General features: G+C 38.7%; 1 protein-coding gene across 2 annotated transcripts in view; it reads left to right on the forward strand.

Annotated features, from left to right (window-relative positions):
* Nucleotides 1-16,447, forward strand: part of gdpd5b (glycerophosphodiester phosphodiesterase domain containing 5b) — a 62,594-nt gene that overhangs the window by 5,326 nt on the left and 40,821 nt on the right. For both annotated transcript variants that reach the window (XR_008388318.1, XM_053647770.1), the window contains exon 2: nucleotides 12,500-12,674. Coding sequence is in view for 1 of the 2 variants with exons in the window: in XM_053647770.1 (XP_053503745.1) it covers nucleotides 12,558-12,674 (117 nt within the window). In the remaining variant the exon portion in view is untranslated. The remainder of the gene's footprint in view (nucleotides 1-12,499; nucleotides 12,675-16,447) is intronic.

A 16,447-nucleotide genomic window follows, 5' to 3' on the forward strand; every position in this document is an offset into this window, starting at 1 on the left:
GGATAAGAAACCAAAAGCCAAGCTCTTGTTTATACGGTGCATAAATTCACCTGTTGTATTTGAAAATTGTTCATACCACCGTAATGTTAAATTCTGATTGATTGAAGGTGTTTTTTTTTGTTTGTTTTTTTTAATTTTCTAGAACAGCAGTTCTGATAAGCAGTGTAGCCGGTTTATATGAATGTACTAACAGTGTGTAACTGCTGATATGAAAAAGTTTTCAACTAGGATGCGTTTATTTACCATTTTTTTGGAAGGAGTCTCCAGCGTCAGTGCTTTGTAACAGTCGGAGGTAAAGCTGTAACGTTATGTTTTCCAACCATATGAAAGTCTTGAAGACGAGAAAGCTTTACGTTTTGTGCTTCCTCAGTACCAAGCTGCAATTTTCTGTCAAAAGAACCAAAAAAAGAGATGCTGGTGAGGGAATGACAGTTTACAGCTGCTCTAACATAATGGACAACAGGAAATAACTCGTCTCATGAATGTTCCACAACATGAAATGTAACATACATATATATATATATATATATATAAAAAGTACGACATGACATTCTTTAATAAATAAATTGGAGGAATAACATACTGCAGGAAGCACTGTTAAGGGAAAATAATCAACTTTATTTGATTTTTGACTTACCCAGCATGCCCTGTCCTGATTTATTCCTTACTGATTAATAATTGGGAAACTCCAAGGTAACGATGAAACAATTTATTACCGATGTCAGTGTTTTCAATAGGACACTACTCAACAAAACTGACAATTTTAAACAAATAACATAAATAAATTAGAAAGCAACGATATGTTGTTTGCGTATTTAGCATGATGCTGTGCTTTTAAGTGGTGTATCAAACCTGTAGTGGATTAGTGTTTCGTGTGAAACATGTATATAGAAATGTTTAGCATTTTTGGCTACAGTTTTTCAGTAGGGTTTTGGATGCATGACTCTCGCTTCTTCTCTCGTTCCCTGCTGCTTTTAATTATCACCAAAGAAGAGCTAAACTTTCCACCCAGTGCTCAGACACAGCCCTACTCATCTCCACTGTGTCTCCCTGGCATCTTAAATCACACACTGTCGTCCCCACTATACAGAGGGTGGACACGTCTCCAGCAGTGTGTCAGCCCCTTGTAATTATACTGAAGATCGTTCAGCATCGCTCTGTGCTAAATCCACACAGTGTCTTTTGAAAGACGGCAATCCTTTCTTGGTTGGAAAGCAGCTGCTGATTTTACAGTACTGTGCAAAAGTTTTAGGCACCCTATTTTTTTTTTCTTTCTTTTAATACAAATTTTGTTTTAGATTTTTTTATTCTACATTATCGAGTCGGTACAAAAACACTTCAGATTCCCAAACGTTAGTTTTTCAGCACAAAATGAAATGTTACAGAAAACATGTTTGTATGTCATTAAAGAAAGCAGGGTATTATGTAAGAGACCACTTTTTAGACAAAAAAAAACCCACAATGAAGGCTGCTGGGTTTTGCTGAAAAAATAAGAAGCGAGTGCGACAGTCAAAGTCTCCAGAAGAACCGTGTTTGGTTCTGCAAGATGCTCAATAAAACTTACAGCGCATTTCCTTATAAAACTGCACACATTGTACCGTACACTATTTTTATTTTAATTTTTTGTCACACCAAATATTGACTTTGTTTCATTTACTAATGTTTACTGCTCTCTACAGTATTTTTTTTAAATGTAGAAACATTTCATTTCATTATTTTGAAGGCATCTTTGCTCTACTGCATTTCTTTGCATGTGCCTAATAACTTTTTCACAGTACTTTTATAACTGTTTATAACTCTTATTTTAACTGAATACAGTTCAGCATGGAAAAACTGCTGGATATAATATAATATAATATAATATATGAGCTTCAGGTAAAACAGATATACAAAATAAGAAATATTGTGCATCAAGAGATTCACGTTTACATTGTGCATTCAGAATTAGATATATTATGAATTGTATTAGACAGACCAAATATTGTGACTACCTCTCCATATTAGAATATATTACATTTACATTTATGGTATTTGGCAGACACCCTTATCCATTTATCTCATTTATACATCTGAGCAATTGAGGGTTAAGGGCCTTGCTCAAGGGCCCAACAGCGGTAGCTTGGCAATGCTGGGGCTTGAACTCCTGACCTTCTGATTATTAACTCAGAGCCTTCAACCACTAAGGCACCACTGACCATATTAAAACAAATCATTCAGCTTTTGGTTCTAGTTAGAAAACACTGGACTGTGATTGGTGTACTCTTGGTTCTGATTGGAAAACCTTGGATTTTGTTTAGAAAGCCTCAGGTTCTCATTGTGCAACCTTTTGGGGCTGATTGGTGAACCATTGTGTTCTGATTGGTGAACCCTGGATTGTGATTGGTGATTCCATAGTTCCAGTAAGTGAACCCTTGGCTCGAATTAGAAAACCTTGGGTTCTGATACAAAAATCTTGGAATCTGATTGGTGAGCCTGGATTGTGAATGGTGATCCCTTGGATTCCCATTAGTGAACCCTTGGGTTCTGACTGGAAAACTTTGGTCTTTGTTTCTGATTGATGAGCACTTGATCATGATATGTTATACTTGTCTTCTGGCTGCTAAACCATTGGTTTTGTTCAGCAAACCTCTCTTTCAATTAGTGAAGCCTTGGTTCACGTCACAGAACTCTTGGTTCCTATACACTCCTTGAGGAATGCTCAGGACTGGTCCCGACAATTCTAATCGGCTAAACCTTTATAATTTCTTGTATTTCATAAACACTATAAAAAGCTGGTTGTGAGGAAAATCATGATTTGGCATCAGAGCTGGTTGACCTTCCTCTGACATAAGGTGATTTTTTTTTTTTTTTTCCCACATTCTTGAAGAAAAAGCCTATATTTAAACTCGGATCTATTCGACCAGCTAAGACTGATCAATCTCCCCATGGTCTGGCTCCAGATGCTTGGTATTCTAACATGTTGCTGACTCCTGCACTTTTCCCCTGCTCTTGCCGACCTAAACTCGTCTTTAACAAGAAGATGAAAGATGAGAGACAGGAGATGCAAGATGGAGAACTGAGAATTTGACATCATGACAGTTGTTTTCTTGTGATTTTTCAGCATTATTCATCAAAGAGAGTGAAAACGCATAAAGGTACTCTTAATTTTTCTTCGGTTGGCGTTATTTCATTATACTCGTGCACTCTCTTGTCTAGCTCTTTTGATATCTGCTTATTTATCACTAAACAAAAGCTTGCTTTGTTCCCATTAGCCGCGCTGTGAGACATAATGAAAGCATCTCTTTTCTCCTTTAATGCTCTATTGAGGTAGAAGAGTAAGCTCTGAACTTGGATTGAGGTTCTAATGAAAGCAATGCAAATGACCTCCATCTGCACTCGTATCATCACACATGATGTCTCATTGTCGGTTATAATAACGTGATTATCCTAATATTACTTAAGGCTGAAGTCAATAACATATCTAGCACGACTGTTTTCCCACCTTTTGTAGAACTCTCTTCAAAACAACACCGAGTTTCTCTAGAAGTAGGTGTTGAAAACATGTTTCATAAATCCGGAGCAAAAGTAAAAACTGCTGAAAAGCTGTACGAGCAAGAAATTCAACCATCGCATGGAAGTAGTAATTCTATACGTAAGAGAGGGTTCTTTAGAAGTTCTTTAGAAACTCTGCAGTAAGTCACCAGCAGTTCAAAACTTGATGCAAAATACAGTTCGTTGCAAATACAATCAGTTGACAGTTAGTTAAAGACCAAACCACTGCAGGCTAAACTACACTGTACTTATGGACTGATCATATGTGTAACGAGTCTCCAGTCCAGGCTTTAGCAAATATTACAAAGAGAACCTGTGGAGATGTGCTCAAAATATAATTGCATGTTCATATTCATTATATATTTGTCATATATCAAGGAGGTAACTCTGGACTTCATTTCCCAGCAGCCACTGCACCATACTACATCATTGTCACATGATCACCTACACCTGTATCACGTTTCTGTTTAACGAGCACTTGTGTGTGTATGTGTGTGTGTATGTGTGTGTGTGTGTATATATATATATATATATATATATATATATATATATATATATATATATATATATATAGCCACTGTTTGTACTGCTTCCTCGTTTTACGTATTGTCTGTCTTGACCTGTGTCCCTGTACCATGTTTTGTTTCATAGTTTACGTTTAGCCTTAGCCACAGAATTTTGCCGAGTTGTCTTAGTGTCTTTGTTTTGTTGTTTGTCTATTAAACTGTTTGAAGATCTGCACTTGCTTCCGTATCCAACTTTGTAACGTGACATATATATATATATATATATATATATATATATATATATATATATATATATATATGAATATGAATGGTGCCAATATTTTTGCTGACTTCCTTACCGTATAAACTTTAAATCAGTCTATGGCACTTGGGCTCATTTTAAACGTCGGTTTTTGTGAACAGCTGTAAAGTGGTAACTTTTCCCTAAACTCCCACATAACCTGTGCACCCTGTGGAACTGTTTGTTCAACAAAGACTCTGTAATCTCTCTGGAATTTTCACTTGAAGGACAATTACGAAGAACTCTCCACAGAGAAGGTTCATGCTCTTTGATTTGGTGCCAGATTCAGAGATACAGATGATAAATTCTCGGACAGTCTCGTCTTTGCACACTTCCAGACTCGACGTTTATTCATGTCTTCAAACACATTCAGAAATTACGGAGATTAGCACTTCACATCATGGAAGTGTTTTTAGTGGTTCTGCCCACCAAAACTAACATGTGCTCTTAAGTTCTAAGGAAGTGCATGATGTAGTACTTTCACTTCTCTCTTAGTTGTCCTATTGAACCATTGTTACATAAAACCATTGTGGCATGGAGTGAGTGAATGTCTTCTCAAGAATTGGAACTGGAATTGTGTGAAAAGGAAATATGACACCTTTATATACAGAACGTTCTTCTGTAATGCATCAGGTCAGCGGCAGGAGTGATGCAGTCGCTGTACCGGTCTGTGGTGGTGAAACGGGAGCTCAGTTGCCGACAAAACACTCTGTTTGCCAGTCAATCCTTGTCTTTCCTCACGTATCCGAGTGACTGAAATAATAAGGTTGCAAGTGAAGTGGTGGAAATGAGGTCCTTCTGCAGGGATACGGCGCTTGTTTTTCATGACAGGATGAGGAGCTCGGCAATATGAGAAAGCATCAGGATAGAGCTGCTGCTCTGAATCGAGAGGAGCCAGTTAAGGTTATTTGGGAACATTAAAAAGATGCCCCATGGTTGGTTCCCACTAGAGCTTTATGAGGCATGTCCCACTGCACGGAGAACCTGGGGCAAACTCGGGCCCGTCTAGAGAGATTAAATCAACATTATGGCTTGGGAGAGTCTGGAATCTGTGCTGGGGAAAGAGACATCTGGGTTGACCTTCTCAGCCTGATGCCAGTGTGAGCTCCACCAGGAAAAATCTGCCACTAATTGGAATCTTGGAGTGGAACAAAGACTCAGTGAAGTCAAATTGAAAAATAAAAGAGCTTTCTGGACAAACAAAACCTATGTTCAAATTTGTCCAAAATGACCCCCCCCCCCCCCCCCCCCCCCCCCAAATAAACATAGCATCAAGATTTTTGCAGATGTTGGAGGTTTGCTATGTTGGGTTCAGATTAACCTCTGGATTTCTGCACACATAGCCCTGCCAAATTTAAAATATGTTTTAAATGGAGTTTGGTGGGAAGGAGTATACTAATCAACCCTATAAATACAAACGTACCCAAAGAACATAAACGCAACAGTTCTCATGGAAAACATCAGCCACACCGAATATTTACTCAACAGTATTTCCTCTGCAAAACACCAGCTCTTACCAGCGCGACCATTCTCAAACCCCATGCTTGGTTTATTCAGGTGTAAAAACAGGGCAAGCCTACAATACATGTTCAAAATGACTGTTGTTATTGAGAGGGGTGGTTTTCGAAATTGTAGACTGCGCTCTCAGACACTCTATAACGTGAACTAGCACCCACACCCTCTCTGACGGGGAGTATTTTAGTTTGGGTGTTGCACAAAGCGGTGTTGAGCAAACAGATGGTCACTTGAATATTCCTGGATGTCATGGGGAATGCGAGTGGGAGGCGGCTGAGTCAGCGCTGGAGGTCTTTCAATAAAAAGAGACTCGAGAACAAACAACCTGTTAATGAAATTCATCTGCGTGTGACCCGGTGCTTTGCTAGTATGTTATCTGCACAGTCATTATCCTGAAAACAACAGTCATTACCTTGATTTGATTGGTTCAGTCGAGTATCGTGAATAGTCATATGTCTTTACTTCATAGCTAGCGCTTCACTTGGCTTTGTTTTTCCCCACATATCTCAAGCCAAGCAAGAGTGTGTGTTTCTTTCCCCTGACAGTAATAACCTAAAACATTACCAACTGTTCGAAGTTTGACATCTCATTGCCAAATCAAAAAGTATTCGCAGCCTTCTCTCTGTGTCACGCTATCGATGACCTTCAAGAAGGGTCTCATTTTATGCAATAGTCCCTCGTCTGAGAGAGCCGACATGTGTATGGTTGCGACATGGCATGCTGTAAGTTCTGTCCCATTGTTCATAAACACACTTCCCATACTGACAGTGGTCCAAAGATAGATTGTGTCATGTTTTTTTTGTTTTTTTGTTTTTTTTTTATTGTATCCTCATGCCATGCTGGTAGGTTCATGTGAATCTATGGGAACATGTGAAAGCAAAGCAGAGACGTGAGCAGGAATTTCAAGAATGTTTAACTGCACGTTCAAGGGCAACTGCTGAAAAAAAAAAAAAAAAAAAAAAAGAGAGAGAGAGAGGATTTTTTAAAAGAGCCTTATACTGTACGTGCTTATTCCAAGATTTATTGTAAGAAGTTTAAATATTATATAAGGTGTATAGTTCTATATAATGTATTATACCACAGAGCTGTTGAATTCTTGATTCTGACTGGTCTGGAGGTCGGGATTCATTTTCTATAACAGCAGCTTTTCTATAATAGCAGGTTCATTTGAATGTGCTCGTTATAATACGTTATCGTTTATACGTATAGTAACAGCTTACACGTGGACTCGTATGGGTCGACGCCCCACATAATCTGATATTAATAATATACGGATTAAAAGCGTGCTGTTGTTTAACAGAGGAAAAAAAAAAAGATTGATTCATTTGTATAGTGTGGATTTCTGTAAGGAGACGTTTAGTTATTATTTACGGAAGGAGTCTCCAGTGTCAACACTTTGTAACAGAAGGTTTTCCAACACAGGAACAACTTCAGGACTTTCCGCTTTCACGCTAACATGACGAACAACATTATTTTGTCCTTATTGACTTGCGCAAATGAGAGGGTGGTGAGGGAGTGAAGGTTTTATGCTGCTATAATGTAAGTGATAACAGAAACTTGTTTTACAGATGTTCCACAACATTACAGGTAGCTATAAATAGTTAAAATGGTTCACGTTGTGCTTTTTTTTTCCCCCGCCACTTCGAGCTGGTAAGAGTAACTCCGCTTCATCAGACCAATAATCGTTGATTACTTTCCTTTAACAGCACAACACCAAGTATTTTATTCCTTGCATAACCTTCACGATCAGATTTTTAGTTTTGAGGCATGTTGTCCATGACCTGAGAAAAGTCTCACAGTTAAGATAAGGGATTTGAGGTGAAGATTGTGGTCCTGGTTTTCACCTGGAGCTTCTTGCTTGGTGTCTTTTTCATGTCTAGCTACATAGAAAATGCTGTGTTTTCACTTCAGTGAACTGCAGTCCAATGTGCTGAAACATTTCCCCCAAAAGCAGACTGTTATTCTGTCCTTTTATTTTTTTTTCTACGGCTGGTAGGAAATGAGGCAGCAGAAAAGGCGACTGTTCATTCAGACACCCTGCTCACGTGCGTCAATCCTCACTGGAGTATGAGAAGGGTCAACAAGATGGTTACCAAGTAGAGAGTCCAACCTGGGGCTCATTTAGATAAAGAGATTTTATTTTTTTATCAGTTCCAATTTGACTTTGGCTTCATAAGGCCTTTTCGACTCCTTAACAGGTACAGTCAGAAAACTTAAAGAACATCCAGATTGTCAAGTAAATTGAATTGTTAGTCATGCCATCTACATGCACATGCAATGGGAGGAAATATTGTAGCTGGCTGGTTCAGAGGCAAGAAGGAAATCTGAAACCATATCTGGAACCAAAGGACACTGAAAGGGTTACGCAATGGCAGGCAAGTGTACCATCATCCCTTGCTCCAATTGGTAGTTACCCTATCACATCTTAGTGGTGGATAAATTATAAATGTATTAGCTAGCTCACCAGGCAAGTACAATATCCAATATGTTACCCAGTTCCATGTTTTGGTTGCCTGAAATTTGACAAAGCTGGTAGCTAACGTAATGTAATAACGCACGGCAATCTAGTTTGCTTTTAAGTGCATTGGGGAAATGGACAATCGTATGATTTATAATCTTCTTCTAACAAAGTTTCTAATGTAACGCATCACATTTGCATCCTCAAGTTGTAATAAATCAACCATACATCAAGATTTCTATCTAGGCTTCTATAAATCAAACTCGATCACTACTGTGTGAATTTTCCGAGGAATACACTTTCGCCAGCAGTGTACAGTAATATACTGTTTAACATTGTTGTAATGTTGTAGTAAAATAGCATCTCTTGTTTTCACTTTGTCAAGATTGTGTACACGGAGATGATAATTGCTTCTCATCACAAGATCCTATCAGCAGGAGCTAATCCGTATCGCTATCACTGTTATCACTGTTATCACTGTATAACCCTCCTGTATGAGCATCGGTGCAGACTGGGTAGGAATACAAAGACCGATATTGTGCCTTGTATAGAGGTAGTGTAATCATTATCTCGTTTGGATCTTGAAGCACGTGTGTTATAGTTTATGGCGTTATTAACATGTGATGACTGACTGTTCTACCAAAAATGGAAGGTACTGTGTATATACCGGAAGGTAATTGAGCCAGTGTGATCACTAATTCTGACATGTAGTCATACAAATGGTGTTTGAAATCCTGTACCCAAACACACATACCTCATATCCCTTTATATTAACTCAAATCCTTATACTTGTATACGATTTACGTCATATTGTTATGGAAATTCCAAAATATTATATGGAAGACCCCCAGACCAGGAATAGAAACAGGAAATACTTAATTATTCATCAGGAGTCCAGTATGGATCAGTTCCACAGTATGAGAAACTATCCATTTGGAAATGTTGAAGGGCATTATCATTTATTATTATTTAAGGACACCTGAGTTTCACGCCACCTATTTTTTTCCACATTTTAGACTTCTGAACTTTTTATATACCAGTCTCTTGTTGGCATTTGAGACGCACTTCATTTTCTTCAAATTGAATTAGCTGCTGCCGTCCTGTCTGACCTTCAGGATGATGGAGATGCATTGATGGATTGCTGGCCTGGTGTAACCCTGCATGAAGATCTGTAGCCTATGTCGTTTTTAATTCACTGCCATGACACACTAGTACAACGATCTATAGCCTTTCCCAGGAATAATTACCTTTGTTGGAAGTTGGGCTGGTCAGTCGTCCTTTTCTATTAATGAAAACTGTCTACATTGGCATACACATTGTCTGGATATGGCCAAATTAAGATAAGATTAACTTTATAGATCCCGAAGGAGATTCTCAAACTTCTATCAGCGCATTAGGGTCGGAACTAGGTGTGGTTTTCGGCTTGCACTCAGAGCTGCAAAGTTAGCTAAAGTATGCCTTCTAGCTAACATTAACATTAAAGTTATGAGCATTTATTAATATGACAAAGCCTCACAGAAATGAGGTAAAGTTGCTCATATTAGCTAGCTGGTTAGCTTTAGCAGTGTAGATTCATCAATATAGCTTAAAACTCCTTTTCATAATCCTGCCAGGTTAGCTCATTTTAGCTAGCTAGCTAAAATGAGTAGGGATAATAGAACCCTCATAGAATTTGTAATGGTTATAATGGGAATTGTATTGGTTTATAATGGAAACTGTAAGGGTCCCTGTGGGGCTCTATTGGTAATGTTATGTCTAGTGGAAACCATTAAGGACCAGTAATAGTAATGGTTTTAATGGTTAGCTGATGGTTTGTAATGGTATTTGTAGTAGAAACCATTAGTATTTCTGTGATGGTTTCTATTGTTGTGGTTTTTTCAGCAGGGTAATGTTCGCAGTAAAGATTATGTATATTTATGAACTAAATATGACCTACAATTCCTGTCAGAAATCCTGCGAGGTTAGCTCATGTTGGATTACTGGTTAGCTTTAGCACCTAAGATTACAAACATCTATTTATTTATTTATTTATTTTCAAATATGACCTAACATTCTCCCAGTAGTCCTGTCAGGGTAGCTCATGTTTGTTAATCGGTTAGCTTTAGCAGATAAGATTATGAATTAAAAATAATAATAATAATAATAAAATCTAAATAGTACGTAACATTCTCTCAGAAATGCTGTCAGGTTAACTCATGTTAGTCAGCTAGCTAAAATAAACAGGGACAGTAATGAACATTTTAAAATTCTCTCAGAAATCCTCTCAGGTTAGCTAGCTAGCATGAGCTAATCTGACAAGGATATCTGATCGGATTTATATGTCATATAAATGTAGCTAGCTAGCTAATATAAGCACAAAATCAGCTGCTTTGGGAGAGGTTGAAACTGGCCTTGAATGTTCAAACGTTGTCTCCATCATGGCATGCAGTCGAGTCTGAGCTAAACAGTACCAACTCTAATTACCGGAGATAAAGTTTCCTGTGGTGCAATGCAAATGCCAGACTGCTGGTGGTCTCTGTTCTCTCTGATGGGCTTGATAGCCATTTGGGGGCCACTCGTGAACCGCTACATTAAGCAGCTATGCAGCAGTAGCACTAACAGATAAGAGCGAGTAGCTTTTATGTCCTCTTGCTGCTCTTTGGAGAATCCATTAAGCAATAATAGCTATAATGCTATGTTTGTACAACCAGAATTAACATTTAGCTTCCGGATTTACATGTGCATTAGCTTTAAAATAACCCACTGTCCTTTTTACAGCAGAGTACATAATGCTTTTGAGGATAAAAAAAAAAAAAAAAATAAGGCAAAAAACCCTTTAGGCTTTGAATATATTTTATTCGTAGCTTTATCTAAGTAAAATTTGTGATTTAGAATTTGAATGTTTGGAAGCGTTTGAATGAAAAATATTCAGATCTGTTTTAGGTTTCTTATGTTGTCTCATGAGCAGGGGAAGTTTTTCTTTCTCGCAGGTATCTATATATATTTCTGTATGCGTGATATTCCAAAAGTGCTAAAATGGCATTATTTTAAAAGTGTGGTTGGCAGTTTTGTCAACAGCTCCTTTCTTTTGTGTTTCCTCTAAAGCCACACCCACAAAACACCTGAATGCTAATTTAAGAGCTTGAGCTTTCTGAATCAACAGGCAGAATGATTGATGTGTATGTAGAGCTGCTTCTTTGTTCTGATTGGTTAGTTATTAGTGGTCCACGAGGCCTTCTTCTCATTTTGCTGTTATTTATTGCAATGAAAACGCACCATACAAGGTGATTAAACAAAACCCATCTATATTCTATACCGCTTATGCGACTGGGAACCTGGAGCCTATATCTGGGAGCATGTGGCACGAGGCGGGGTACACCTTGGACGGGGTGGTACACCATGGACGGGGTGCCAATCCATCGCAGGGCACACTCACACACCCATTTATACGCTACGGACACTTTGGACATGCCAATCAGCCTACCATGCATGTCTTTGGACTGGGGGAGGAAACTGGAATACCCAGAGGAAACCCCCGCAGCACGGGGAGAACATGCAAACTCTGTACACACAGGGCAGCGGCAGGAATCGCACCCCGACCCTGGAGGTGTGAGGCGAACGTGCTAACCACTAAGGTGATAATTGTACTGATGCTTGCACGCCAGCACCACCTAGAGGTAGTCTGGTAAACTGACGTGTCGGTTGTTTTTCTGTGGCAAAACTTTTAGTTTTATTAATGGCCCGAAACGATACAGGCAGTGCCTATTATACCGTAAATACTGTTTGGATAATGGGAAATTTATATTACAAAATAAAGTGCTGTTGCAGAGGGAAACTTTATCAGCGCACTGACGTTAAAAAAAAACAGTGACTGACCGCACCTTTAACTAGACGTGTAACAGACCAGATTTAGTGCCATGGAGCAGTTCCTTGATACTTTTGTCTTTCTCTTTTTGTCTTTCTCTTTCTCTCTACCTGTCTCTCTCGATGTCTCTTTGTCTCATCCCACTGCCTCTCTCTGTCTATCTGTCTCTCCCCCCTTTCTGCTGCCTGTCTCTCTCTCTCTCTCTCTCTCTCTCTCTCTCTCTCTCTCTCTTTCTCTCTCTTTTTATCGCTTTCTTGTTTTCTCTTTTCTTTTTCACTCTCACACATACACTAATACTCATACTCTCTCTCTCTCTCTCTCTCTCTCTCTCTCTGTCTCTGTAGGGTTCTGTGCTGTCAGTGGGATGGTAGAAGGGTGGAGTGGAGTCCAGGCTGAAGGAGCATGGTGAAACACCAACCCCTGCAGGTCTATGAGAGACAGCTGTGCTTGTCTTGTCTAACGGGGATCTACGGCTGCCGCTGGAAACGTTACCAGCGCTCACATGATGACACCACAAAGGTGAGATTCGCCTTCATTTTGCTCATTACAACAATGCATTGCTACTTACGATGGTTTCCTATTGTACAAATGTTTCATATTGTAGTATGTAGACGACATTACATTATGGGATGTATATCACAATATATCAGAGGTTTTGCTAACAAATCACAAAAAAAAAAAATAAATAGTAGAGCCACATAGACATTTACAAAAAATGAAATATTTGAGAAGAAAATGGAGAAAAAAAAAAGAAATATATATATATATATATATATATATATATATATATATATATATATATATATATACCGATACAAATAGCTTTTAATATTCATTTGACTGCTTGTAACTCTAACAGTGGAGTCAGTCTGGGTTATAAAATGACCGACAATGCCTGAGAAAAGTGCAGCATGAAAGCGTGATACGACCCCGAATATCAGTTTTCCAGGCACAGATTAAAGATTAAGCTTCGTCTTCCATGAAATCACGCTAATGTAAACCCGTGTTAGTCAATATTTTAAGAAATGTAAAACTAACATGTTATAATTTGTAATATTGTTAATATGTACATGACTGAAATATGTAACCATAAATCTGAACCTTGAGCCATCTTTGGAAAGGGATTTGGGTCGCAGGATAGAACAGCTACCCAGGGAGAGTGAAAAGAGTACTAGACAGGCATCAGTCAGAGACTTTATATAACCGTGCAGTTCAGAGTGTACATGTGTGTGTCCATGCTGGAGGTCATGCAGAGGGGTGGAGGACTGCACGTGCCCGCTTGAGTAATTTCTATATCCTGGCGATACATCTTGTTTTTGTTTTGTTTGACTTTTGGTAACGGTTTGTATCAAATATCTCAACGTCTAAAATTTACGAGCGGCTTCCTCACAATGAACCTGGGATATACGTATCAAATGTGTATACCAGATCCCAACGTCAATGATTATTTAAATACAGAGACGCCAACGCACACAAAGAAGCCCTATATTTACATTATGCTTATCTGGATATGCCCTTATCCAGAGTGACTTACATTTATCTCATTAAACAACTGAGCAGTTGAGCGTTAAGGGCCTTGCCCAATGTCATAACCTCTGAGCTACTACCACCCCGTATATCTATCAATATATATAAAAGCAAGCATGGATGTTGGTTTGTGAGGTGAAGAGGGTGTAATTAATAATATATACAGTGCACAGTAAATCAGCTCCACTTCACAGAATGAAAACCCTTTCAATTAACATAACTGAATTTATTTAGTGGTGTGGCACTTTATTATCTGTTCACGTGCTCATGTTAAGCACTAGTATAGTGGGACTGAATAAAGGTCGGTCTGAAAAACAAACTATAGCAGTGAATACTGAGGATATAATCCACTTGTGTGTTTATTTAGTCGCTAAGTGCTTTTTATACCGATGTTCAAAACTGTACTAAACAAATGTTGATGAATCAAAGTGTGTTAGTAAGGTGTTGGGCCTCCATGAACCTCCAGAAGAGCTTCAGTGAACTTTGGCATCGATTCTAAACATCGTTGGAACTGTGTTGGATGAAGAGTTTCCGTCAGTTGGTGTTTTGATGATGATGGTGGTGGTGATGTTGGTGGCGGAGGCGGTGCCGATGATGGTGGTGGTGATGATGGTGGTGGCAGTGGTGATGGAGGAGGTGATGGCGGTGCTGGTGGTGGCGTTGATGGTGGTGGTGGTGATGGTGGTGGAGGAGAGTGCTGTCTGACACATCACTCCAAAATTTCACCTAAGTGTTCAGTGGAGTTGAGATCTAGCATATCATTTCCATCATCATCATGAAACCATTCAGGAATCATCCACGAAGAGATCGGGTTGGAAACGATTCATTTTAGGATACGGTTGATCAGTCAGAAGTCAGAACTTCAGATTCATTTGTAGTGACTCTTCTCTATAACGGGACCGTGGCAGAAAAATAAATAAATGCCCCCGACAGCTGATGGGTTTTCCTTTAAATCGCCCCCTGTTCTAGCTAGCCGCGGAGTTCTTCGAGAATAGATGAGACGCCAAATAAACGTTCGAAGTTATGTTCGGAGGACTGGAAATGCAAATGAACTACCAAGCAAACTTGGATAGGCAGAGCTGGCGTCAGAACTCGGTGACTAATACTACACATAGCCATTTGATAGCAAAGCACTAAAAATTGAAGTATATTAGTTTTGCCTAAAACTCCAGATTTTCGGGCTGGAATGATGCAGCTTTGCAGCTTAAAATGGAAAAAAAAAAAAAACACCAGTTCATCTGCTCATAATCTCTGTTTAGGAAGAAGAAAACAAATCACCACTTTTTATGGCGTACATGTTCTCGATGCCTTTCCGATTTTTTATTTCTATGTGTGTAAAATATTGCTTGTATTAGGTGCCATATTAACTTCCATGTTCACACCAACTTAATTTTGTTTCATTTTGATCTTAAAAATCAAGTGTCTAATTAATTGCCTTTAATGCCAGAAGGTGTTTTTTTTTGTCCACGTCGCAGCTTTCATGCAGTTAATTAGAGGATGCGCCGTTCTACTCGGCTCAGTTCCTGAATTATTTATATGTGCCGAGAGGAGTTTTTCGAATCTGTGTGTAGACTGCGAACAAATAGCATTTTCATTTTCCTTATTTATATAATGCAGTAGCAGAGGCCAAGAGTACAATATGCAGTACTTTTTTATTTTTGCAGAAGCACTGTGTAAACACTGCAGGCTCATGTTTTCCTGTACAGTGTTTAGACCCAACACAAATCACACGGCCTCCCGCATTTCTTAATCATTTCTGGTCGTGGTTTTTCCACGTGTTGTTTGGGTAAACAGAATGACCCTCGCATCATTTCCATCCGCACACTTTTATCCCTCGACGGCGCTTAATTGAGTAGGCATGAAGTGTGAGCGAAGCTGAGCAGCTGGTCTGTAGGCTTGTGATACTGTTATATATTGAGTGTTGGCTCACTTTTAATGTTTTTTTTTTTTTTTTTTTTCCACAAACCCATATAGTAGGGAGTAGTAGGGCTGGACGACATGCGAGGACTTGGGAAAAGTTCTTGGGAAGTCAATTTTCCGATAACAGCATGTCGCAAAGTGGTTTATTTCTCGTTTTTACTTTCTCGTGACTGTTGTGAATTGTTTGCACTGGAGACTCCTTCCATACAAATGTCAAATAGACATCACTTTACAGAAAGCTTATCATATCTGTGATTATACAGTACGTAACTTCCTTTCTCTCTCTCTCTCTCTCTCTCTCTCTCTCTCTCTCTCTCGATATGTTTATTATTCGCTTTAGATTATTTGGAGTGTCCGCCGTGTGAATGAGCCGTTGCTATAGAAACTATAACGTATTAGACCGAGCACATTAAATCTAAACCTATGCTATTTTCCGAACTGCTGTTAAAAGAAAATGAATCAACACCTTCTGACCAATGAGAATCGAGAATTCACCAGCGCTGTGGTGTAGGATATATTAATATTGCAACATACAGTGAAACATACAGTTTTTTTTGTTTGTTTGTTTGTTTGTTTGTTTTTATCCCTCACAGTTTCAGGGTAAAAAAAAAGAACCAGGTGTAAAGGTTATAAAGGAAGATTAGGATCATATCACATTATCATGTTTTGTATTCAGATTTTTTTTAAAAATGCACTAAAAGAAAAAAAAAAACATCGATCGGTTACGTTTTCCTACACGCGAACGTCGAAGAACAGAAAAACAGAAGACGTTGTGATTTAACTATAAATGTAACTGTAAATGATGGAAAAACTAATGTGTTGCTCATTAATAAATAAAATTGTTA

Source organism: Ictalurus furcatus, chromosome 17, assembly GCF_023375685.1.
Source record: "Ictalurus furcatus strain D&B chromosome 17, Billie_1.0, whole genome shotgun sequence".
Taxonomy (NCBI): domain Eukaryota; kingdom Metazoa; phylum Chordata; class Actinopteri; order Siluriformes; family Ictaluridae; genus Ictalurus; species Ictalurus furcatus.